Raw genomic sequence first — 26,597 nt, 5'->3', positions numbered from 1 at the left:
AACATGGAAATTCCACTCATGGGTCTCCATTCCCTACCATTTGGTATGCATTTCTGAGACCTTAGGAAGTAATGCCATTTTGGGAGTCCCAAATTTTATTATTTTGTATATTTAGTCCAACAGATGGAAGAGATTGCCCCGTTTTAAAAATTATTCTTGCATAAAGGGATAAAGGTTGGACTTATTAATCTTTTCTGACCCTACTTATAACATGTGAGAATTTCCCCTCAGTATTCATCTGCTGGTAATGAACTAGTTGCAGTTAAGTCTGGGAAGTAAGACAACACACACTTGCTTTCCGTACTATCTAATATGTGTCTGAGAGTGAAATTATCAAGTAAATTTTTTTAGTATTGGATTAAAATACTAGGATGAAAATGCGTGTCATAGTGTAGTAGATTTTGTCTGGAACAAGGAAGCGTATTTGTATTTTGCTAGTAGCTGTGATTGTTGTTTTTCAGTTGCTGTCATGTGAGACTCTTTGCGACCCCATTGACTGCAGCACACCAAACCAGTAACTGGGATACTGATTTACAATCCACCTGCTTGTGGAGTTATTTAATGTTGTCTTCCTTGGTGGTAAAATGGAGGTGATGACATTGGTTTGCCTTCCCTAGAAGTTGTGTAGAGGTTTACATATCATACATTGCTTTCACTTTCATCAGAAATATTAAGAGAGCCCTGAATAGATGCTGGGGATGTCTCCTGGCTGCCTAGTTGTTATTTATCAGGTGAAATATCAGAATGTATTTACATAGCCAAATTACTGGAACAGATTTGCCTACTGAGGTCAAGTCATGAGACGCTTACTGAGCACAGGTGGGCTGAAGTTACTCTGGTTACATTATATTGGCATAGTTCATCTTGTTCCAGTATCAACTAGACCATAAAATGTATCATGCCAGATGAGTACAACAAACAAATCATGAAATCTGCTTCCTCTTTATACAGTCACAGTAGCCAGGTTGATACTGGAACTTTTCTTTCTTCCTTTGTCATACACCATCGTAATCTAACTTTTTGTGGCTAGTATTGAAATGATGGAGGTTTGGGGAGAGGGGCGGGTTTTCAGCAGGTTGTTTTTGTTTGTTTGCTTTTGTTGTTGTTTTTGCTAGTTGCTTTGTAGCCTGTGTTCCCATCAGATGTTTTTCTCGTGTTACTTTTTCATTTAGTATAACATTGAAATTTCCACCCACAAAGGAAACACTCTTTTCAAAAAAAGCCTTGTGGCTTTGGCAAGAATGTAGTTTTGTTTTCAGGTAACATTTTACTGGTAGCTGCTACAAAGAAAAGAGAACATTATTAGTAGGATCCAAATTGTACTTGTGTGATAGCTTTCTTCAAAAAAGGGCATGCTATCTCTTAGAGCACGTATATAGCATATATAGGAAGTTCTCATATGCAGTTGTCATGGTAATGAAAATGCAGTGGTCCTTTGTATTCCATTTGAATAAATAGACACAGACAACTTAGGGAACTTTATGAGACATAAATTACTTCTGGTCCATGGTTGTACAAAGTACTAAGCATATTCTTGTTTAAACATCTTTCTAGTCATGTGTTTTCCAAAGTAAGCAAATGTTAATTTATGCTTCAGAACTAATAAGAACATGTCTCCTCTTGGAGTTGTTCATTCATCTGAAATATGTTCATTGATACCTGAGGGAAAGGAGAGTTAATGAATCACAAAGCAGAGTCATGGTGGGGGAAATTGTGTCCCTCACTCTTTCCAAAGACTAGTTTCTGATAATTGCTATTAAATGGACTGAATAATTCTTTGAAAACCATATTCTTTTAAAAACTGGAAGTGTTTAAAATAGAGTCCAGGCATGGGTTCTTAAGTCTGTAATAATTAGCCAAATAATCCAGGGCCAACCTGTGTCCATTTAATTGATGGTCAGTTGTCTTTGGAAACATGTTATTAGAATTAGTTTCATCTTAAATCTTTTAACATTTTAAATTGTATAAAATTATTTCTAGAGAACTTGTGGCATTTCTTTTCATTCCTTTTATCTGATACATTTACAAGCATCTTAATTTGCTTCTTTTTTTTTAAAAAAAAATACTTGATTCAATTGTACTCCAATCATGGTCACAGAATTGACAGGTAAATTTTACTAAAATCTTAACATTGTACTACTTCTGTGATTTGTCCACTTGAATTTCTCATTTTGTCTTTGTGGACCATTTGCATTTATTGGAGGTAAAAATAACATCCATGGTGGCCTATGATTATATTCTCCCTTGATTATAATTTAGGCTAAGATGTCATTTTTCTACATAAACATGCGATTGTGACATTTCTCAAATTCAAGTCAAATTCTGAGGAATTCCCTGATGTCCCCTTATAGTGAATGTGTCTGTGGTCAATTTGGTCTACTCTTACCTCTCACTTGGTAAATTAATATAAATCATGAGTTACAAAAAGGCTACATATGGTCAAAGAATGCAGTATAACTCCTTAGAAAAGTGTGTTTTTCCTTTTCTCCCCATGGCAAATGTGTGTATATTTGTCTTCACCGTGTTATGTGATTTTGAAGGCATAGTCCTATTCAAAATTGCTAATAAAATAGTTATTTTATTATTGTTAATAAAATAATCCTACTTTAGCAACAGGATTGTCTTCACCGCTTTGACAACTCATCTGAGACCCTTGTAATGACCCCAATTAATAACTATAGAGTTCAACCCAGAAGCTATCCATCCTGTTGCCATTTGGAGATAAAAACCATATTCTATTAAGACTCCTGACAGCTTCACCTCTGTGACTAGTGCAGGTCATTCTACTCTGCATTAGCTTCTATCACTAGTGGAGAATATTCTTTCTTTGCTCCCTGTCACTGGCCAGAGCTGGGCCGCACACTCATAAACTCAGAAAGAGGCATTTGCTGGAACACTCTATAAAGCCAGGTCATGTCAGAAGGTAATAACTCTTAAGAGATTCTGAACACAAGGGCAGTCACTTTCTTAGTGCTAAAGTTATTTGCCACTTAAGGCTTGAGCCGGCCACGAGCCCCCTGATCCTCCCTTCCTTTGGTGTGATGAGTAGGATTGTTCTCTTGAAAGTAATAAGCTGAAAGTCTTTAGGATGTGGTGGAAGTCCCCAGAGGCTCTCGTACCATGCTGGAATTCAGGCCCTTCCAAAGATCGTGGCCCCAGTGTTCAGTTTCCACATAGGAGTGGTTTTCCTCTTGCCTTTCTATTTTTATTCATCTGAATCTGCTGAGTCTGACCAATGTAATTATCCCTGGTATTCATTTTGTCAAAGTGTATTAGTGAGAGATCAATAATATGGATCAACCCATTCACTTTCTACTTGTTTGGGTGTATTGATTCAGTTTAAATAAAAGTCAACCTGCTGTATAATGTTTGTTTACTCTGGCCCTTGCTGAACATTTCCACACCCTCACTGACTGTGTTTGTGTCATTTGTTCGACGAAGAATACTCGGTTTCCCTGGGGTTCCCACGTAACCCTCCTCCAGTGTGGGCCTAAGCTAATCGCACTTTCTCCCCAGGACTGATGGACGCCGCTGGTCCTTGGCTTCCCTCCCCTCCTCTGGCTATGGGACAAACACTCCCAGCTCTACGGTCTCTGTAAGTGCCCAGTTTTTCTCTTATACACCCCAGAGCTCTTGCATGGGCAGCACTTTCTCTGGGTGTTCCCTGATAGGGAGGAGAGGATGAATTCTGTATGTCTGTCCCTCCGAGTAGGCTTCACATCAAATGATGAGCTGACAGACACAAAAAAGACATACTCTTTGCTGCAAGCTTTTAAATTATGGTGCACAAATTGAGCGAGTCCCCAGATCACAAGTTGGGAGGAGACTGGGAGCTTTTGTTTTAATACCATTTGGTGTTTGGGGGTAGGGGAGGGAACACAATCTGGTTTTATTGCTTTGGTTCCATGCCAGTGATATTAGTACTGAAAATGCCATCAAACTTTGATGGCATTTTTTTTTCTTGTATGGCTTAGATGTAGAGTTCTGTTTTGTTTTGTTTTTTAGTTTTTATCTTTCAAAGAAAAAGAATGGCAAGCCTTAAATTTGTACCTTCTGGATAAAAACTTTCTTTTAAGGAGAGATTAAAAGAACTTAGAAGTAAGTTAAGATCAATACAGAGACAAGATGAAGCCATGGAAATAGGATAGAGGAAGAAGAATACTATTGCCGCAAACTACAACATTTCAACAAGAGCCCTATCAATTACTGAAAGTGATTCAGTGGCTTAGATACATGCCTTCTCCATTTAAATTCGTGATATTGTGGGATATTTGTCTCTACAGAGCTTTATTTTTTTACTTTACTTTTTTTATTGAAGTACAGTTAATTTACAATATTGTGTTTTCTTCTGTGTAGCAAAGTGATTCAGTTATACACATACACATATATGCATTCTTTATTATATTCTTTTCCATTATAATTTATTCCAGGATACTGAATATAGTTCCCTGTGCTATACAGTAGGACCTTGTTGTTTATCCATTCTTTATATAATAGTTTGCATCTGCTAAACCCCAGACTCCCTATCCATCCCTCCCCTACCTCCCTCTCCTTCTACAGAGCTTCTACAGAGATTTAGAAGCTGGTGGTCATTTAGAAGGACCTAGGATATGGTGTAGGTCAATCAATAAATACCTAATGGAGAAGTCTGAAAGCTCTTGTACCAGCCAGGAATGTGAACTTGGTTTTAGAGCCGCTTCTGAGTCATTCCTGTCTCCATTTTGTCAAAATCTGTGGTTTATCGCAAAGGGATATCTATCTCCCCCACCCCCCATAAACCCCAGCACTGTGCTAAGCATATAGGTTCACACTTAATATCGGTGAATTGAAAAGAAACTGTGTTAAATGTATAAACTTTAATTGATATCACCAGTGCCTTATATTTTATATTTCCAGAGTTCCAGATGCAGTGTAACATGGGTTTCCTAGAGCAAAACACTGGCCTGTTAAAATCTGTTGGATTATTTTTACCTTCTTATAACATTTTATTGAGGAGCAATAATTTATTTTCTTGTCCACTATTCCATTGGGTTGTGGTATGTGAGTTTATTGTCCATTTAGATCATTTTTGTGAAACATCCTGACAGTCCTGAATAGTTTCAGTGGCACTTTAGTCTCACATCCAGGAAAGGATATTCAAAACTCTTGAATGGCTTCAGTGGATAGAGTTGTCACTAAAGAATGGTAAACAAAGTCACCCTTGTTTTTTGTCAGTAAGCATCATTGTTTATTATTAGCCCATGTTTTAGATCTTGAAAGCATTGGCTACCACAGTGTGAAAATGACTGCTGAAACTGATTGACCAGAAAGCAAAAAAGAATAAGGATTTTAAGTGGAATTCTTCCCTAGACTTGTGAGCATCTCCAGTTAGAATCCAACCACCAGTAAACAGACTACTTGTCCCATTCTCATACATACTCTCATTGAATCCTCCCCGTGCCCCAAATTTGTATCTTCTTTCTTGACTTCAAATCCTTTTAATTTTAACTATATCACCTTGCTTTGTCCTGCAGTCAAGTCTTGTTATAGTTTGGATATAGAAGTTTCTCTTTGGCAAGAAAAACAGGGGAGGATGCAGGATCTTTGTTCTTTCTGTCTCTAGCTAGGAGATCATATGTCATTTTTAAAAGTGAATCTAAAAAGCAAGGGTGAGCTATGTAGAAGTGGACCCCATTTGGTACAAAGTATTTTAGAAATATTTTTATAAACACATTTTATGTGCTAGGTACTAGTCTCACTACTTACAATGCATTGGCTTATTGTAAATGAAAAATTTGAAAAAAAATGAAAAAAAAATATAAATTGTAAAATTTAATTGACTTGTTTAATTGTCTCATTTATTTGTAAAAACATGCTTTATAATGTAGTTGCCATTGTTTTCGTCATTTTATGGCTCAAAGCTCTGAGGCACAGAGAATGAACTGAGGGGCTGTTTACTAACCCCTGTGTGTAGCAATAAGAATACAGTAAGTTTCTCAACCCTGGGCACTTGACTTTTTAAAAAAGGAATTCACAAGGTATTGCTTAAACCACACTTGATAATTAATAAATCTGACCTGACCATCTGTCATGATGTCACTGCTGTCCCTGACTTATGTATATGCCTGAAGAGGAAGCTTTCTGAGACAATTTTAGTCACACACAGGTGTTTTGTGTTTCTAACAGCTTCCACCCAGAGGTAAAGCAGCTTTTCTCTTAGGTGTTTATTTTATTGGAGAAGGTGGTTTCATATAATTGTGGATCTCATATTCCTCTTTTCCCCTTCAAAATCAAATTGTAACTTTCAAAATGACTGTCTTTACCAAAAGACATAAGGCACTGTTAGATTTTTGGAATGTAGGTGCTCTAACAAGTTCAGTTATTTTTTTCTCCTTGTTGGCTATTGATAAAAATGATAATTGAAAATTTGAAATGCTGCTTCTCATTTTCCTCAGCTTCTTTATCTTCTTGCCCTTTAAATGTTAGGACAAAAAATTGTGCAAAGCTGCTCAGGAGTTGCATTTTTTTCTTTTCTAAGTCTAACCTGAATCACTTTTACAGTCTCATTGTCTGGGTTAACTGGTTGTGATTAAGTTAATTAGAAATGATTTTGGTTATTTTTTAAATAAAAATACAGAATATATACAGATAAAATCACAAACACTTTGAAAATACAGCTTAAGTTTTACAGACATTTGTTGTTAGCTGAGTTAGAGTTGCTAATGCTGAAATGTAAATACCACATCCTTTGGGTATTATAGAAACTGCAAAATTCCCAAGGGTTAAAATGCTTCATTCTGAAATTGAAAAGATTTGGTCATATGAAGTTAATAAGTTCTTCCTCAGAATATTTAGTATTGCTGCTTCTCTTAATTTCAAGTTTTGTAGTTAAAATTAATTTGAGAAACTTTTCCAAGGTAATATTCAGATTATAATTTTTAATTTTAAGATAAGTAATATGGAATTATAGCAGTCAGAAGATATCTCCCATATATTTCTTACAGATAAATTATTTTCTGGGGGAAAGAGTAAAAATAAGAATATAAATACTTATAAATATGAGGTCTGACTATAAAATAACATTACTTTAAGTGGAAAACTGCACATACATATGAATACTGTCCTTTACAAAATGCTTATCTTGGGAAACTAGTTTATTTGAATGATACCATTACTCACAACATTTTGGGGAAACTCTTCTAAGTGCCTTAGAACTAGAAGCACAGTTCTTTTTGTAAACCTTCACTCTTTGAAAGTGGATTTGATTTATGATGTAGTCAGAAGTTATATATGCAAACTAGTTGGGTGATGAGACTTACTGGCACCACGTTTAGAGAGCATGCTAGAAACATAAAGTCATGGGTCTTAATTTATTGAGGAATTCCAAACTAATTCTTGAAACTCTAATAAAAGTGCTGTTCCAAGGATGTACTGACCAGCAGAGGTATCTTTTCAGTGAGCTTGTGAGGTCCTAGGGACAGCGCCTGCAGCCTGTCACAAGTTCTCTGAGTCCCTGATCTTTGCTGGAACAGACTCCTGGACTGACCCTCTGCTGTCCATTAGTGACTCACTGTGGGGGGCCCTGTTTGATACTTTTGAGTTTCCAGGCTGTTTGGAGAGCCTCCAGTTGCTTCCTGTTCCATAAACTCATCCGGTGTCCCTGGGGTAGTGTCACCCTTTTCCCGTTGACACCTCGTCTGTCCCAACTGAGAGGAGAGACGCTGTCTCCCCAGAGAAGCCCTTTGCTCTCACTTCTCTAATACTTTTCCCACCTCATCCTTCATTCTAACACATCCCCATCAGGAAGCCCTGGACACATTGCTGTGGAGTTCAGTCACATGGTTATGTTTATGGTATAACCACAAAATTTTCCTGTTGGAGTTAGCACCTGTGACCATTTTCTTACATTTGCTGCAGCTATTTTGACATGAACTTTTATTTTGATTAATAAATAAAATATTAAAGTAGAAATAAAGCCCTTCCCGCACAGTCCTTTTCTCTTCCCCTCTCCTCAGAGGGAATCACTCCCTAAAGTCACTTGTGTCCTCATGCAAACGCTGGTTCATAATGCCTTATGTGAAACTCTTAAGTCTGGTGTGGCTCTGGAATTAATTTTCACATTTTACAAAGTTAACATGATCCTCCCTGTACTGTACACAACAGCCCAGCAACTCAGAATCAGATACATTAATATTTCTATGGCAAAGCTGAATTAGCATTCACATCAAGTGGATTAAATGCGTATTTTAAATGGCTTTCCATCAGTTCAGCTGATGGCTTGCCACCAAAAAGTTATTACTGGGAATTTATGAATAGACATCTGGGTTTTTGGATTTTGGCTACAGGACTGTGTACGTTGATTTACCTTTGAGACATATATACAAAGTCTTAACTCGGGGTTTCTGTTTGCTGATTTCGTCATCTTTGCTTTTATGGCTGCGACTTCTCTCCTGCTGGCATTGACTTTTATTATTCTTTTACTGATTTCTTGAGTTGACTTTGGGGGTTTTGTTTCTTTTTTCATCGTGACAGTATTTAAAACTACTTGTGTTTTATGACTAGAGCTTTGGTTTACCTCAGAAGTCTTTCTAGTAGTGTTCTCATTTTTATAGTTTATAAAATAACCTCATTACATTGTAAAAAGTCCTCATTATCTTTGTATGTACTTAGAAAGTATTTTATAATTTCAAGGTACAAGGATATTTTAAAGCTTTAGTCTATTAATTTCTAACTACTGCAGTGTAGTGTTTCTGTGTTTATGAAGTATGCTGTTGATGTGGCAGTTTTTTTTAAATAAAAAAAAACACCTGCTCGAATGGAATATTCAAATGAGTGGTATCTTTCAAAATATGCTTATTCTACCTGTGTTTCCATTACTCAAACATTTCTCATTTCTTTTGTTAGAATCACTTAAAGAGTTTACCTCTCGATAAAAACAAACAAAAAAGCAATCACATTGTTTAATAGTTATATTTCTCAGATTGATTAAAAGCAGTGTTGTTTAGCCATTCACCTTTTCTACCTTACTTTGTTCTAAGTGCTGAGTGATTTTCAAAGAGCACATCTAGATTCAAGGGATTAAAAAAACGCAACACCACTGAAGCTGTCTCAAAAAAAATAGCATTAAGCCTGAGAACACAGAAAAAATTTCCAATTCCCAGTTTTTAAAACAATGGCATAAGTGAGACAAGTATTTTCTTTTCCCATCCCCTTTTTACCCAGGACTCATATTGATGATAATCACATCAAAGGACAGCATGCTTTGTAAAGACAGATCTCATTACCTTATTACTTTATTTTTGATTATACATCATAGAGTTCATTTATGATTATACATCATAGAATTAATTTTATGTTACTTACCGAATAGCAAGTGTTAGAAGTGAGGATGTCACATTCCGCTGAGAACTAATATGTCATTTCTTGCTCCCAAATTCTCACTACAGTTGTCACTTTCTTGCTCTGGCTTTGACTGGGTCCCATCCGTTTTCAGACCCTGGTTTTTCTTCAGAGAGTAAACTATTTTTGGGGAAATTGTAGACAAATGAGATAAAATATGGTAGCCATCTAGACCTCTAGAGACCACATCAAGGTATACAGTTAGGCGCTAGCTAATGTAATTATAACATGGAAAAGATGCAGTATAACATGGTGATATAACAAAATTTAGTACTGTGACCTAATATTCATTTAAAGCATTTCTTTTTGAGATAGTCATTAAACCTCACTTTGGTTTGTTGTAGTCATCCTGTTCCTCCCAGGAGAAGTTGCATCAGTTACCATATCAACCGACACCTGATGAATTACACTTCTTATCAAAACATTTCTGTACCACCGAAAGCATCACCACAGAGAACAGATGCAGGAACACACCCATGCGCCCCCGCTCCCGAAGTCTGAGGTATGTAGACCTGAGTGAAATGTTTTATTAGTTGGATAACCTCTTTGCAGCCATTTCAGGGAAAGACTTTGGGTCCTCTAATTCATGTATGTGTTAATTGGTTTATGAACTACTATAAATGTAGTGTGATTTTTTTTTTTTTTGCATCTACACATGATATAGTAAATTACCATTGAAAGGCCTCTTACTATTTTTCTTTTAAATTTTTACAAGTTGATAATTGCTGTGGTAAAAGAAACCATAGTGAACGACAAGGACCACCCGAGAAACTTCTAGTTGGAAATTTCAAGATCATCAAATTATGGTGCTACATCAATTAATATTTGGCAAAGAAGCTTGGCTAAAAGGGAAGGGCAGCGTGTTGAGGTTCACATTTGGAATTCAGATTCCTTTTTATGAAAATCCACCCAGGTCTTGAATTTTTCCTTCTCATCACAAGTCTTAATTTCTCCAGGATTATGAGCGAGCCATTAGGAGCTTGTGTCCCTTGTATTTTGTCAAAGCCAAATGTAGTCCATTTGACGTTGAGTAGGGCTGGTTTTATTTTGACCTTGTCTCACAAAAAAATAGATGTCACTGTTTGGTTCCTCTGAGAGTGACTCTAACAGAGAGATGACGATGTTTATTAAGGAGTGCTTGGGAATTACACCTGTCTGGGTGAAGGAGTGGGTAGTGGGATTGAGCAGAAGAGGAGTCCTGCCTCTGTGTAGGCCCGGCAGCCACAACCAACCCCATAGGGAGTTCTGGGGAGGAAATGACCCATCAGAGCTGTCCCTCTGAACCAAATGGCCCTTCCTTTTCATCTCCACTCAGTCCTGGGATGTGGTACTCTGGGAAGGACTTGGCCTTGGGTGAGGGGGCTCTGCGTGCATGCCAAGTTGCTTCAGCAGTGTCTGACTCTTTGCAGCCCCATGGACTGTAGCCCACTAGGCTTCTCTGTCCATGGAATTCTCCAGGTAAGAATACTGGAGTGGGTAGTCATTCCCTTCTTTTGGGGACCTTCCCAACCCAGGGATCGAACCTGTCTGCCGCGGCTCCTGCCTTGCAGGTGGATTCTTTACCACGGAGCCACCGGGGAAGCCTGAGGGGACTCTGCATCTGAGGCCATATCCAAGGGGCCTGACTGCTGAAGGCTGCTCCAGCCCCAGCAGCTGGGACAACAGGTCCTTCTCTGCAGGGGGGGCAGGGAGTCCATCCTGGGTCCTCCAGAATAGGAGATCTCCATGGCATATAGAACTGGCCTGCTTTGATAGGAAGGTTTATTTTAAAACATAGTTTGTCAGGTGTTCAGTTGAACATCAGAGTTTGCTGAGAAGGGTTTTTTTTTTTTTTTTCTTTTTTCCTTTGTACCTTCCTAGTGCCATATAGTAAATATAGCCATGTGGTGTAATCATGTTAGATTATTTTGAGATATGGAATAAAATGTTATGAATTCATTTAGAGCCATTGTATTTTACCACATGGGTGCCATTTTTTGTATTACGAAAGGAGTTCACAGGATAGCTAGCGCAAGCAGCTATATCGTCTCAGAAATACATAAAGTCACGCTGCAGTTGCCCAACTGTGTTACCACTAGGAAGGAGCAGGAGTCTACAATTGAAATAAAAAAAAAACCTCAGAGTTGTGTGCCTCTGTTTCATACTGCACACGGTGCCTACCCCAGCATCCCAGTCCCAGCTAGAAAATGGATTTCGGTGGTGACACCTGTGCTGTGGGAAACTCTTAAATCTCTTCAGTGGCACGTGGCAGAGAGCAGATGTATGATAAAAGTGTGAAATTGACACTGCAGCGTGCCCTGGACATTGCTGTTTGTACTCTTTTATGTCCCAGTTCATTCACTGGTTTCTGGAACCACACAAGTACATGCTACATACAAAATGTAACTGCAATTTAAGAATGTTTTATGAACTTTTATATTGTACCTATAGTTAATTTTCAGCATTCTACTTCTGGAGCTTTCTTTTTGAATCATATTCAGGGTTTCTCTGTGAGTATGTGTGTGTGTGCGCATGCACTAATGACTGATTTTGTAGTTTATTACCTAATATACTTTTCTTACAAAGGCTGCATAGTACTTTTGTTGCAACCCATTGTTTATAAATAAAAATCTTATTTTCATTTCATGCTGTAGCAAGTTTAAAAGGGTAATTTGCTTTGCTTGCAGCCCTGGACGTTCTCCCGCCTGCTGTGACCATGAAATAATTATGATGAACCATGTCTACAAAGAAAGATTCCCAAAGGTAATGAATTGAATTGAAGATGTCTAGCACCTAAACCAACAGGCAACATAGGTTTAGCGTCTGTAAGGTGGTTTTTTCGAGGGAAGTAATGGTCCAGTCCAGTCATGACTCGCATAAAATAGCACTGTAGCCTTCTTTAGAAAGATAAAATCACTAAGCCCTTTTAAAAGCTGCTGAGAATCAGCCACACATTCTGTGGACTGAAATGGCTGTAAAGTAAATCCCATTGGTTCACCTGCCCACTGTGACGAGTTGGATGTGGGGGTGCTGGGAGATGTTCCGTGAGCATCTGCTTTGAAAGGCTGCTGGATTCTGGGGCTCCTTCTGCCCATTCTGGGCCTGCTGCTTGGTCCAGCAGAGACTGTTCAGCTTCCTCAGAAGCCTGTAAATGGGTTTATGTCACAAAAGTCTTTTACTTTTCTCACCTAATTTTTCTTTTCTGTGGCTTCCAGTCTCTTTAGCAATTATAAGTCTAATCCTCTTTATTCAGAAGGAAAGTCCAGTTGCAGTGTTCCCCATTGGACGGGCCAGTAGAATTTGGACTGAACCAGAGAGCCTTTGGAGACGGGTTGATGCCACTTGCCCCGGCTGCAAAGAGTTGCTGTCTGCCAGTCCCCATGCCCTAGTCTCCATGGCTTTTCCACCAGCGTGTTTCTACACATTTGGGAGAAACAGTCGCTCCATTCTGTCCCCGTTCCTCCCCTTATCACCTTTGTAACCCTAGGCAGGAGAGCAAAAGGAAATCCTCGGCTTCATAAATCAGGAGTAGAGTACTTATTATTTGTAATGAACCCAACATTGATGTCATTGATTACGGTCGTTTTAGCCATTTATCACATGCCACTTGTTCACCAGGGAAACAGATCCTGACTTTACTAGTTAATACTGGTTAGGATTTTAGAAAGGAACAGGAGGCAGAGAGAATCTCCCAGCATATACAATAAATTCAAGCAAGGAATATTGATTAGGCAATCGGGGATCCTAGAGAATGAAATAAAAATTGGGAAGGAAATTTTAGACTTACGTTGTCAAGGGAATTCCTTTGACCTTTTGCCCAAGATGTAGCTTTTTGAGGAAAGAGTATTGATGGTATAAGATGCTTGTTCCTGGTACATTAAAATACAGCCAAGAGAGCAAACTGTTGGCCCACCCTAAGGAACTCTAACTTCAGTTCTGATTTTTGAATAGGTAAAAACAGAGCTGCAAGTATTTGATATTTTCGGCAAACTATCTGAAAGAGCCCAAGATTTGAAATGACAGCACAGCAATTCACAGATACTGAGTTATTTGGAGAAGCTTACATGGACCGTTTTACATTTGATAGGGCATAGAAAATAAGTAATTATCACCCTGGGAGATTCAGTTTCTCGTATATACCTCTTTTTCCACTTGGTGAGGCTTCTTCTTCTTCTTCTTCTTTTTTTCAAATAGACTTTATATTTATAAGGCAGTTTTAGATTCATGGCAAAGTTGAACAGAAAGTACAGAGAGTTTCCAAATGCTCCCTGACCCCATACATACACAATCCCCTCTTATCAACATCCCCCTACACACACCTCTGGTCCCAGAGTGGTCCATTTGTTATCATTGGCAAACCAACACTGACACATTGTAATCACCCCAAGTCCATAGGTTACATTAGGGTTCACTCCTGTATTGTATATTCTGTGGGTTTTGACACATGTATAATGACATATATGTATTTAGCATTTTATAGTATCATACAGAAGTGAGGCTTCTTTTAAATTTAATTTCTAGAATTCTATTTGATAACTTGTAGAGGTCTCCAAAAATACTAAATAAATGTGATGATTGTACTGTTTACCTATTTGTGTTTCCTTGTATAACGTCTGTGTGTGCATGTCTTCTGTGAACAGGCTACAGCTCAGATGGAAGAGCGCCTAAAAGATATCATCACCAGCTACTCTCCAGACCACGTCCTCCCGCTTGCAGATGGTGTGCTCAGCTTCACTCACCATCAGATTATTGAACTGGCTCGCGATTGTTTGGATAAATCCCACCAGGGTCTCATCACCTCACGATACTTCCTCGAATTACAGCACAAATTAGATAAGTTGCTACAGGAGGTATGGACCTTATAAAGTTTTTTGATTTGTTTTGCTTTTACCCTGAAAAAAGACAAATTTTATGAGTGCATTTGCCTAACAAGTTTCAACTATGAGATAGAGTTCGTATTACACAGAAGCAAAGAAGAAGAAAAAAATTGATTGCTACTTGCTATAAATTGTTTCAGGTCAACATTTAGAGTAATAGAAAGTTAATGTAATAACCTTTACAGGAACCTTGGGACCCAGCAATCTATGGCTGTTGGATAAGTGGATTGTGAAAGATTCTGAAGCAGTGATTTTTTCCCCCCTCCTTAACCATAAAGTTAAAAATTGCCTGAATGTACGTGCATTATTTGATGATGCTATCTAGTTCTAATATCTGGAAAAGCTAAATGGAAAATTGCTGGCTTCTTTCAGGCCATGTGTCCTGTTAATTAACCTGCATGTGGTACTGGGTAGTAAATGGCAACTTACATTTTCATTGGTGTCAATATTTCTTCTAACAAAATATTCAATTTCTAAAATGACAGATAAACACAGGCCCCTTCCAGGCCTAACACTTGCATGCCTAGCTCCTGATAACACCCAAGACAGGAAGGGAGTGTGCATGTTGGGATGGAATTAGTGCATAATATTGCTGTCCTGATTGAAATTGATCATCCACAGCCTACAAGTAAAACCTATTTAGCCTGTATATTTGGATAGATTGTATTTTTGTATCCCATCGGCATACATTATGCCCATGTAAATAAAACCGTAGGTGGTTTTCTCTAAGGATGATTATGTAAATAATTGCATGGAACTGAATGAAAATATTGGCATCCTAGTTTTCTAGGAATCCATCTGTCCTTGCTCATACTGAATTTAGTTGTGGCAAGATGAGACAGTCCTCTCTGACAAGCAGCCACTATTTTTCTTCCCTTTCCCATCTAAACCTCCCAACAGAGTTCTGTGCTCTGTCCCCATTTCTCACATTTCAACCTTTTGTAGCCCACAGAGGCAGTTTTTCTTAGACTATCTTTGTGTGAACACTGTATTCTGGGGTTTTATTGTCAGTTTCCAATGTGTTATAGACCAATGCTACCATAAATTACGATAAAAATGTATTTACATCTCTGAGATATTTTTTCCTTAATTTCTCAGTTCTGTATCAGGATATTGTTATAATTACCAGTTAAGTTCTGTGGTTCATTCCTTCACAGGCTTTCCCTGTAAAGGCTTGAATCCATAACTGAAGCTATTTGCATTGAAATACCCCACTTAATTTTGTTTCTATATGATAGACTTGGCAAGCTGTTTCATGGCAATTAGAAAAAAATCTTAGGGTTTCAAAAAATCATGTGAATGCACCATATAATAGATTAACTGTTGACTTTTAGGGAAATTTTTCTCTTGGGCAGGGGAATATATATATGTGTAACATTAAGAGCACCATCAGGGTCTATAGTTATAGTTGCCAGTTGGTTGTCTTTAAACACATTTTATTTTATAATCATTCCCCAATGGTCATTTTCTCTATTTTTTCTTTTAAATGTTAACTGTTTTGTTTTTGCTTGTATATAGTTTCTCTACCTACATTTTGGAAAGTTGCATTTGATTTAATTATTCACCTAACATTTGATATAAGCAGCATACAGCTTCTCCAGTTATATCTGGAAAATCAAGGTTCCTCATCAACTATCCACTCTGCTTGTATCATGTACTTGATGTGTCATAAACCTTTAATGTCTCCTTCATTCATGGCTCACATTAAGAGCCCTAATGTTTGATTTTTAACACAGAGAATAAATCAACGTTTTGCAATTAAAATGTAGCTAATGGAGCCATTTGGTAGATCTAGACGTTTAGTAGTGTCCGTTTATGTAGAGATAATGTCTGCTTATCAATCTTTTAAAAGTATTTTCTAAGTCACTTAGTTTTTGAATATTTTCAGTTATCTAATTAGCATGCTTTGCTGATTTTCTTTCCCATTTAATGGAGCAACTCTCTCATCATTCTTTTCATTGCTTCCTCATAGGCTCACAATCGTTCAGAAAGTGGAGAGCTGGCATTTATTAAACAACTAGTTCGAAAGATCCTGATTGTTATCGCCCGCCCTGCTCGTTTATTAGAGTGCCTGGTGAGTTGTCCCTTGAAGTGACTTTGTTATTTATTGTTAACTGTGGGAAAGCAGGGACCACCCGAAAGCCCCAGTTACATTTGGCTTCAGAGACAGAGCTAAAAGGAAAGAGTCAAGAAAGAGAAAGTGAAGTCGCTCAGTCGTGTCTGACTCTTTGAGACCCCATGGACTGTAGCCTGCCAGGCTCCTCCTTCCGTGGATTTTCCAGGCAAGAATACTGGAGTGGGTTGCCACTTCCTTCTCCAGTGGATCTTCCAAACCCAGGGATCAAACCCAGGTCTCCCGCATTGCAGGCACACTCTGTATGGTCTGAGCCACCAGGGAAGCCCAAGAAAGAGCCAAGAGGAACAGCAACTCATGAATGTTGATGACAACATCTGTGCTTTCCTTCTCTGGTTTTCAGTAAAATTCTAGGACTTGTGTTGTATTGAGGTGGTTGTTATCACATTCTGGTCAAACCTAAAAAATTGATTATGAAATAATGCACTTGACTTTATCTCAGCATAATTTCTTTGTTCGGGCTCGTTCAAGACACTCACTGTGCCTCACTTTTCTGGAGATGCCAAGATGCAGAGAAAGGGAAATCAGAGCTAGGATAAATGGTAACCTGTGGTTATAACTCTTACTTTTGAAATGTGGCATGTTCGAAATAAGGGCGTGTCAGCAGCCCATTTGGAGAATACAGTAGGGCCTTATCCAGACCTCAGGGAATGAGACTTTCCACGATTAGTTTATCGATTATACTTTGTTTAGTCAGTGACCATTTTCCTGTTTGAAAATCTTTGCTTCATTTTATGTTGTTTTGATTGAAATGTTAGTCAACACTGTGAACAAAGGTGAGGGTTCAAACAAAAAAATAGTTTCATGGGGCTTCAAGTAGTATCAAAACTCACTTTTAAGTTCACAAGCCATTAGAGTATTGATATTTATAATACTGCGTACAATACAGCTTTTCAGAACTTTACATGTACACACACATATACATACTTGGTGATATTATTTTGGTTTTATTCTTATTGTAATTAAGATTTGTGGTTTTTTAATAACAGTGAAATGTTTACAGCCTCATAAACTTATACTAGTGCATAGTGAGATGTGGTAGAGGTTAAGTCTAGAGAAGAAAGGTAGGCGTATGGTGGAGGAAGTCTTTCCATCAATGCAGGGACTCTGAGACTCCTAGACTCAAAAGCACCATTCAGCATTTGAGTGTCTCTGGAAGAATAAAGGGAAAGCAAAATACTCCGGATGCCTCTGGGGCGGAGAACCATGTGACTACCAGATACAGGCAGAGGGAAGACTGGTTTGTTCCCTGCTCTCTGTGTTGTACCTTTTGAATTATGCACCACAGGCTTGTACTTCCTGCAGTTGTTCAGTTTGGGGGGAAATACCATTTAGCATTGAAATTTGCTTCTCTGGACAGCAGCAGACATGCTAAGAGAGATGTTGCCTTCAAAGAGGAAATGACTTTTTTACAGTAATCAGTCTTAATCAGAAGAGAAGCAGTAAAGGTCCATGTAGCCTATCAAAGATAGAAACAAGTGCTGCTTTTTGAGCTGTTTAAAGCTCAGATGAAACTGGAGTTTGAGAATTTTAGGGAATATTTCTCCCAACCATTCATCTTAGGCCTGTAGTTCCAATCTTGCCTTGCCTCTGCTTTTAGGTTTCTGTAAAGGGTACTGAGTGTGGACGTTGGTTTGGCTTTACTCCATTTGTAGCATGCTTTTTCATTTAGAAGCAACAGTCAGCCAAAGGTAAACTGCTTAAGAGAATGTTACCAAATTTTTACAAAGAGGTGACTGGAAGTACTAATTTTGTGGCATAATTTTAGAGTTCAATGATAAAAGTGGTAATTTTGAGATTTTTCTTTCTAATATTTTTGGACACCTCTACACTAAAGGAGTTTCCTTCAAAACTTTTCAGAAAAATGCATTCTCATATTACTTCTTCTTAGGTTCTTTGGGCAGAGAGAGAAACTGAATCTCTTTGGAAGAGATTCATGGATTTTTAAAACTTTTCTAAAATGGCACAGTTAAAAATTCAGACCTGTTCATTTTCAGTAGGATAGATAGCTTAAGTGGAGCCTGGTACCTTCAAAGTCACATTACAAGGAAATTGGAAATGGAAATTATCTTTACGTTACCAAGGATTTAATGTCTTAGAATATGATTAGGCTTTGAATATGACCTGAAAATTATATGCTTTTTAAATGAAGTAATCCTTTTGCCTTCTTTCAGTATAAATAACTTACAACCATATGTATCCAGCAATTTCACTGTGAATAGGGTTTATGTAATAAAACGTTAGACAATTTTGGCTCAAAGAAGTATACATCTGTGTTTGTCTTCTGTTAGGAATTTGATCCCGAAGAATTTTACTACCTATTAGAAGCAGCAGAAGGCCATGCCAAAGAAGGACAGGGTATTAAAACTGACATTCCCAGGTACATCATTAGCCAGCTTGGCCTCAATAAAGATCCTCTGGAAGGTGAGTAGTACCTGGTTGGGTTGACCTTTTACCTGCTTATTCATCATGGCCTCATTGAAGAACTTAGTGGCAAATCTTTCCTTTTTCTTCTTGTTTTGACCACTATCTGGTGAAAAGGCCAAATCTGGGGGCCAATTGTGACCCAAAGGAAAGAGCTCTAAATTGAATTTTGTGTTTACCTAGCGTGGGGAGGAGACCTTGAAATCCTGAAGGCTTCTCAGCCTGAAACTTATTTCCAGGAAGGTTTAGATTTCCACCTTCTCGGGGTGTTGTTTCTCCTGGGAAGCGCTACTTGATTCTTCTCAGGGGTGCACATTTTTTAAATGTTGGTAAAGAAATTAACTACATTTAATTTAAAAGTGACATTTCAATGTAACTGAGGAGTAAGGTAACTGATCACTGGTGATTAAGTCAGGTGCAGTCTTCGTAAATCTATTTTTACTTACTTATCTCAGAAAAGTATGAAAAATAGTAATATATATATATATATATATATATATATATATATATATATATATATATACTGGGGAGCCAGTTGGAGAGAGAAGGCTTTCTAGAACTTAGGCAAGGATTTCTGCTTGAATAAAAAAAAAGTCCACTGCTATTAAATGCAGAGAAGGGGAAGCACCCTGTTAGTGGGTTGGTTTTTGTTTTTTTTTTTTTTTTTTTCCAAATCTGATATTGGCAAACCACCCCTGTCACCACCTTTTCCTGTTCATTATTGTTTGGGATTGTCATTTGAAACACTTAGGTTATATACTGCCTGAAAAGACTCAAAAACAATCATAGACTCCTTTATTCAAAATTGTCTTCCTGGTTCATTAAATTGAATTTGCAAACAGTGTTTATCTTGCTAAATTGTCTGTGATGATGCTAACTGTTGGCACAGATATGTTCCCATCTACAGCCAGGGAACCTGCTGCTCTCTGACTGTTCTCCTATTTCCCCCGCTTTGTCTGCTCTTATGGCCATCAAGTCTTTGCTTCCAGTGAAATGATGCATGCATTACGGGGAGATAATGCCAGATAAATTTATACTGTACTGAAAGCAATACCACAACAGATTCATCACTTATCGGAGACTGGTGGCTGCTTTTCTGAAAAGTTCCCTGGGGAGAGATTTTTCCCCATGGCTTTTAAATTACCATCTTTACCTTTTTGAATCATGAGTCTTCAGAAATGGTTTAAATCAATGAAATAAAAAGGGCAGATGTTTAATGGTATTTAGATGAGTTTTAAAAATCTCTTCAGGCATTACAAAATGATGCCTTAGCTTCCTGCTTCAAAAGCTGACTCTTGGTTCCATTCCATTACTACCCACTGCTTACAAATAATATGTATTTCTCAGATAATAGTTATTTAGCAGCAACTCTATTTAAAACAGAACCATCTTTTAATTTGTTTTTTTATGAAAATAATTGGAGTGGGGGAGGCTGTCAAAGTGTATTATAGTGACTCTTCACGCTGGTAGAGTTAAGGTTGTGTCAGCCCTTGAATTGTAGACTGAGTGAGCTCTTCACAGTTTTCTTACCTGGCAGGAAATATCGCTGTAGACTGAACCTTTGGTAGGGGAATAATCTGAGGCCCATTTATATACCTTTATAGTCTTAAAAAATGTTTAACACTGATTTTTGACAAGTTTCATGTTTTAGTTATACAAATTTATCACTAAGAGTTGTGTTTTTAACTTTTTAATTTTCTGAATTCAGATCCAAGGATAATTTTTAATCTGTTTGCTATAATCACTTAAAACATGATTATTGCAAACTCTGATCTATGTGTATTTGCCTTCTTGTCATCATGGGCATTGGCAGACCTAAAACTTGACTTTTGAGGGTTCGGAGTCAGGGTTTGGCATGGGACTGCCCAGAGTGTCAGCACTGTAGGTGGGTCACCCTGATCAGACTGATGAGCTTCCTGTGCCTCAGTGCTTTCCCCAAAAACTGAATAATGGCATCTCTTCATATGGTTGTTTTAGGATTATATGAGTTCACGTCTGCACCCAAGATGTATAATAATGCTTAATAAGTGTTAGTTACTGTTGCTGTTTTGGGGCTTCCCTGGTGACTCAGGTGGTAAAGAATCTGCCTGCAGTGCAGGAGACCCAGGTTTGATCCCTGGGTTGGGAAGATGCCCTGGAGAAGGGAATGGCCACCCACTCCAGTATTCTTGCCTGGAGAATCCCACAAACAGAGGAGCCTGGCAGCATACAGTCCATAGGATTGCAAAGAGTCAGACATGACACACAAATACTTTGAGCCCCTCCAACTGAATACATTATAATTTACCTCCTAGTCCATGACTTCACAGTGCTAGCCACAGAGGATGTTGACTCATTTAAATGACACAAAGAAAGCACACAGGTTTTACTGAGCTCATTTTTAATTCCTGGATTTCCTCTGTAAGTAACCTGGTATAGTGTCAATCTCCAGTTATTTTAATTTCTGTAGTTAATTTTTCTCTAAAGGCAACACTGTAGTGTTGCTTTGCTTCATATCTTTTTTGTGTAATCTCTCCCAAGAAAGGATGATTATATTTATAAGAATATGAATCCATGAAATTCTGAGCACATAGGAAGTAATATTAGATACACACAAAAATACGTAACTAAATACTGTAACTCTTTATTATACTTGTTTGATTTTTAAAAATTAGAAAATTCAAATTATTTGTGATCCTGCCACTTAGAGATAACCCCCTATCAAAGTTTTGGAGAAAATTCTTTCAGGTTCTTTTTTTAAATTAAACATGTTTTGTTTTTTTCTGTTAAGTATAAAAATCAAAACAAACCAGAAAATGAGTTCGGTTTTCTCATTTACTTATATAGACTCAAGGATGCATTCCAGTATTGGTTGAGCAATTAAATGCTTTGTCTCATAACGAGACCAGTAGGGTAGAATTTAGACTGGTGTCAACATGTGGCATCCAGCCCAGAACTGACTCCTTTACATGGTATAATTAATAGTAATAAACAACAATCAACATTCAATAAGCACTTAATTTTTGTTAGTTAACATGCTAAGAGCTTTATATGCATATCCCTTGTCATACTCATAAAAAACTGAGATAAACAGTACTGTTTCCATCCTACAGAGAAAGAGCCCAAGGTTAAGAACTCACTAGTTAAGTGCTCTTCGTGGGGGTAGCTCAAGTCATCTCAACTCCAAACTCTTCTTAACAGTTACTGTTGCTTCCTTTCTGACAAATTGCGAATTCTCATGGACTAGGAATGCTTGCTCTCGCTGCATGTGACGGGATAGAGCAAAGGGTGGCTCATCACAACCTGAGACTCAAGCTCTGAGCTACAGGCAGTGCCTCTCTGATGCATCAGAGCCTAGGAAACTTGCCTCTCCTGAGTATCTGTTTACAGGCATAGTCGTTGAGCCCTCCAAACCCCTTCCACGCTGCGGTGATCGTGTCAACCAGGGGGTCCTGCTAGCGTGCGCAGATGCCCACCTCCGAGTGGGACTATGTCTAAGTATTCATAGGGAATGCGGTTCTCGGGAAAAGGGCATGTAATGAACAGTTTCAAAATATCAGTTGTTGGTTCTTGCCATTTTGGATTTAAGATTTCCCCATGTGTACCTTGGAGTATAGAGTAAATTTTTCTTTTTTTTAATATTGAAGAAAATAGTTTTTCTTTAGTTTTATTAATAGCATAGTACTGCTGTCCAATTGCAATAGTCCTATTTCTCTTAAATCTTGCCTTTTTTTTTTTTTTTTCAATTTAGAAATGGCTCAGCTGGGAAACTATGATAGTGGGACAGCAGAAACACCAGAAACAGATGAATCAGTGAGTGTAAGTATCTTTCTTGATGAAATATGATGTTGGTTTTTCTGTTTATGAGCATCTGGAGATTTTGGCTGTGTTAATTACTTTATTTGTTCAACACATATTTATTGTGCTTCTATAGGCGAGGCACTAGGTGTACAACTTTAGCCCCTCTCTTCAAAGAGAAACAAATTAATATAAGGAAATCATGCACAAAAAATCAAAATGAGAAACTTGAAGGAGATTGATGAAGAAAAAGGGCCAGGTGTTCCTGGAACATAACATAAAGAGACTTAGCTTCATCTTGCCAGTCCAGAAAGATCTCCTAAGGAAGGGATGCTTGACATGTGAGGGGTTACTAGGATGAGAAGGGGCAGAGGGAACTTTCCAGGCCAAGGAAACATCAGGAGACACGTGATAGGAGAGTGCTTCTGAGGGCTCTAGAGTGACAGTGACCGTGTAGCCTTCAGCTTCATGTTAAAACCCTCCAGCTCTGGTTAAAACTGCACACAGACGTCCTTGCTGTTCATCTGTGTCAAATCGTTTCTTTTGAAGAACAGTGGGAAGCTGTGGTGCTGTGGAGGAAAGGTGTGTGTGTCGTGGGGTGGGGTGGGGAGGAGTAGATAAGGAGATGACCGTAATAGAGGTACAGCGGGAAGAAAGTCACTCTGATCGCAGCGCAGGAAGAAGATGGGTGAGGGGAGCGGGCAGGGGGGACCCTGGGGAAGCCGTCTGAAAGGCTGCAGCGCAGCTGAGAGGGCCTCGTGCTGATGCCGTCCTTCCTGTTTGTGATCAGAGGAAGAGGAACCAGGACGGGCCACCCCCAAGCGTCAGGGGGTGAGGAGAGAGGGGCGGCTGTCTAGCCTGGGGGATGAAATGCCCAGACTCTGGAGCCAGATTGCCAGGTTTCAAGCCTGGCTTCACTTCTCACTAGCTGTCGGAGTCTCTCTATACCTCAGTTTCCTCATCTATAAAATATATATGAAAAATTAACGGAGGTAGTCTGTGTGAAATGGTTAGGACAGCCTCACGTAGTAAACGCTAAATAAAGGCAACTTTTTAATCAGTTTCATTATAACTGCCAGAATGTTGAGTGCGCTAAAGCTGAAGTTCGTTGAGACATCCAAGGAGAGCCATCAAGCAGGCAGCGTGTGTAAGGTGCGGGACCTTCCAGCCCCCAGAGGGAGAGTTTCTGGTGGACGGTCTAGGTGGCTTAGGAGGCATTCACGGGAGCAGGTGAGGAAGAATTAAGGAGACAGAGACTGGTTCAGGGTCTTTGCAGCCCGAGCTGTGGAGAGCAGTCAGACTGGGGTGGCTGAACAAGTAAGTGGTCCCAGGCTTGGATTATGTTTCCTGAGGTAGAGTGCTCGCAGGGGACGACTAGACCCAGGTCCTGTGGCCAGAGGCCAGGGAGAAGTAGAGAAGGGAGCTGTTTGAGTTGAGGAGGCAAGGTAGACCCGGACCAGGTTGTTTGGTGAGCTCTCTGTGTAGATACTGAAGTCACCCAGGAAGGTGTGAAGGTCAGTCTAAGTCTTCCAAGGATGGTGGGCAGCAGGTCAGCGGGCGCCATGTCTGAGCCGGGGAGGATTCCTCAGAGTCATGGAGGTTCTTCCAAAATTATGAGGAGGGGATTCTGGTCTCTGTAGAGGAAGCAAAATGACTGTTAACTCCTTTTCAGTGCTAAGATACGGCAATTTTGTAGAAAAACAAAACACTGTTTATTCTGTGAGCTGAACTTTTAAAAGGGCTGTCTTTTTGAAAATTGGTATCTAAACCATGGTAAGACTTACAATGAATGGAAGTAAAGAAAGACAGGCATGCTCTGCTTGGCCATCCCATTCATTGTCAGCTACCTTCTCCAGATGGGAAAGGTTGCCATAGGAGTGAAATAGAGACGCTCTGGGTCGGGCAGACAAGTCACATGGTCCACTAGCCTGCATAGAGCCACTCTAGCCCATTCTATTCTAACTGACTAAAAGCAGAATTAAGCTTTGGCATTTTGGACTTAAAACTTTAAGATGACTTTAAAGACTTAAAAAACTTTAGAAGACTAGGATGAGGTTCACCCAAATACTTTACAGAGGTAAATTAAAATCAGGAATTTTCAAAACCTTGGTGCCTCTATCTCCCGGAAATTAGGTTCAGTTCAGTGAATCTGAGCCACTGTCGTGAGGAATAGTTTATCAGCGCTGCTTTGGAAAATTGATCTTTAAAGTTGTCCCCCAGGTTCCTTTGGCTGTAATATTGCACTTTAACATTTTAAACAAGAGAGCATGTAATTCAGATATTAATTATTTTGCTGCTAAAATAATTTTCTTAAATTCTGTGCTTTTTTTTTTTTTTAAAAAACATCCGTGTTTCGTCTCCAAGAGCTCTAATGCTTCCCTGAAACTTCGAAGGAAACCTCGGGAAAGTGATTTTGAAACAATTAAATTGATCAGCAATGGAGCCTATGGGTGAGTAATCCAAGAAAACTCTATTGTGTTTTAACACACCTAAGAAATATATTCTTCACATTGATCTTAATGCCAAATAGATATTGTTGGGGACTTTAGTTTTCAGATAACTGCTCCTTCATTTAATGGGTAGAAGGTGAAGCCCAAATCATTTTTCATTGAATACCTCAACAGAAAGTATTTCAAGTGACATGGGTGGGAGTTATTGTAGAGGGTTGGAGAGAAAGACTTTAGAAAACAAAAATTTCTAAAATAAGGGAACATTTTTGCATATGCCTGTTTCTATGTAGACATATAGATACATATACACATCTGGCTGTATATTTATGTATAAATATATTTGAATATATATAAATTCCATTTATAGCATTTCTTCTTGAGGATTAGCCAGCATTTCCTGCCTGACCAGCAGTCAGCCTTGGAAGAGAAGAACTTAAATAAGAAGGCTGATTGAAAATATAAAGTAATACAATTCTTTGTCTTTCAGTTACACCAGAATTTTTTTTTTTTCAATTGGCCTCTATGCTATAGTCTGATTATATTAGTGGTGCCCCTTCCTTGACTCAGTTTTATAGACACAGAGTTTCTTTCTCATGGCTTAAGGTCAATACTGACAAGATCCTTCTTGAGTTACTAATAATTTGGAAGGATAATTCATGCACAAACTGTGTCCTGATCCACTTTAGACAGCCCAGAACTCTAGTTTAATTAAGTATTAATCGCAATTCCATCTGTAGGTGGAGGGCAATAAACCATCCCGTAGACATTTATTGCCATTTATCACACACATGAGCAGATGAGATAGAAACGATTTTTGTTATGCCACAAGGGATGTTTCTTCTTATGATTTTTTTCACCTCTAATATTTTCCACACCATTAACTTAGTGAAGAACTTAAACATTTGTGAGTCCTTTCTATGCCTCACTGATTTGTTTTCAGGATTATGTCAAATGGCATATTTCCTGATGTGGCTTATAAATGCTTTCTGATTTTTTTTTTTTGCAATGTTTTATTTTTTTTCAAGGACCTCACTGAAACTCTTCTGCCTAAGAAGATCATTTTAGCATGTGGTTGTTTGTGGATTTTGTTTATATATTGTTGGCTTTTAGTCCTTTTTCATCCTGGGGATCCTCTGAGGATTTCTTCTTTGATTAGAAAGAAGACTGAACTTTGATTTAAGGAATCTGTGGGTATAAGCACTGCTTGATTTTATTGGAAGTGAAATTCTGGCACAGGATTGTCGGTGAAGCACCACTTTTATAAAATTTGAGCAAATATCTTAGCTGTATATGGAGTTCTAATTGGTTGAGTAAACTCATTTGTAGTGCAATTAAACCACTGTATAGTAGATGAGGTATATCACACTTTGGGGAATGGTTGGGAATATACAAGAAGTTAAACAAGCTGTGAATCCGTAAACACCCAGGACGCAGGCCAAGTCATTAATGGGCTTAGAAGCTGCCTGCGGGAGCCTGTGCTGATCAGCCAAAACTTTTTTTTTTTTTCTTTTTTTACACTTCAAGTTAATCTCTCACTATGTTTCTGACAGATTTCCTCTAAGATTTAATTATTTTGAA

The 26,597-nt window shown here is 38.4% G+C and overlaps 1 protein-coding gene across 1 annotated transcript in view; it reads left to right on the top strand.

Moving 5' to 3' along the window:
- Window positions 1-26,597, top strand: part of MAST4 (microtubule associated serine/threonine kinase family member 4) — a 608,649-nt gene that overhangs the window by 531,690 nt on the left and 50,362 nt on the right. Inside the window, exons 9-16 of the mRNA XM_043488941.1 lie at window positions 3,517-3,595; window positions 9,723-9,880; window positions 12,045-12,120; window positions 13,998-14,207; window positions 16,207-16,308; window positions 18,660-18,792; window positions 22,523-22,590; window positions 24,934-25,019. Of these exons, the coding sequence (XP_043344876.1) occupies window positions 3,517-3,595; window positions 9,723-9,880; window positions 12,045-12,120; window positions 13,998-14,207; window positions 16,207-16,308; window positions 18,660-18,792; window positions 22,523-22,590; window positions 24,934-25,019 (912 nt within the window). The remainder of the gene's footprint in view (window positions 1-3,516; window positions 3,596-9,722; window positions 9,881-12,044; window positions 12,121-13,997; window positions 14,208-16,206; window positions 16,309-18,659; window positions 18,793-22,522; window positions 22,591-24,933; window positions 25,020-26,597) is intronic.

Source organism: Cervus canadensis, chromosome 16 (genome assembly GCF_019320065.1).
Source record: "Cervus canadensis isolate Bull #8, Minnesota chromosome 16, ASM1932006v1, whole genome shotgun sequence".
Classification (NCBI taxonomy): Eukaryota; Metazoa; Chordata; class Mammalia; order Artiodactyla; family Cervidae; genus Cervus; species Cervus canadensis.
This window is presented reverse-complemented; position numbering and strand designations above follow the sequence as displayed.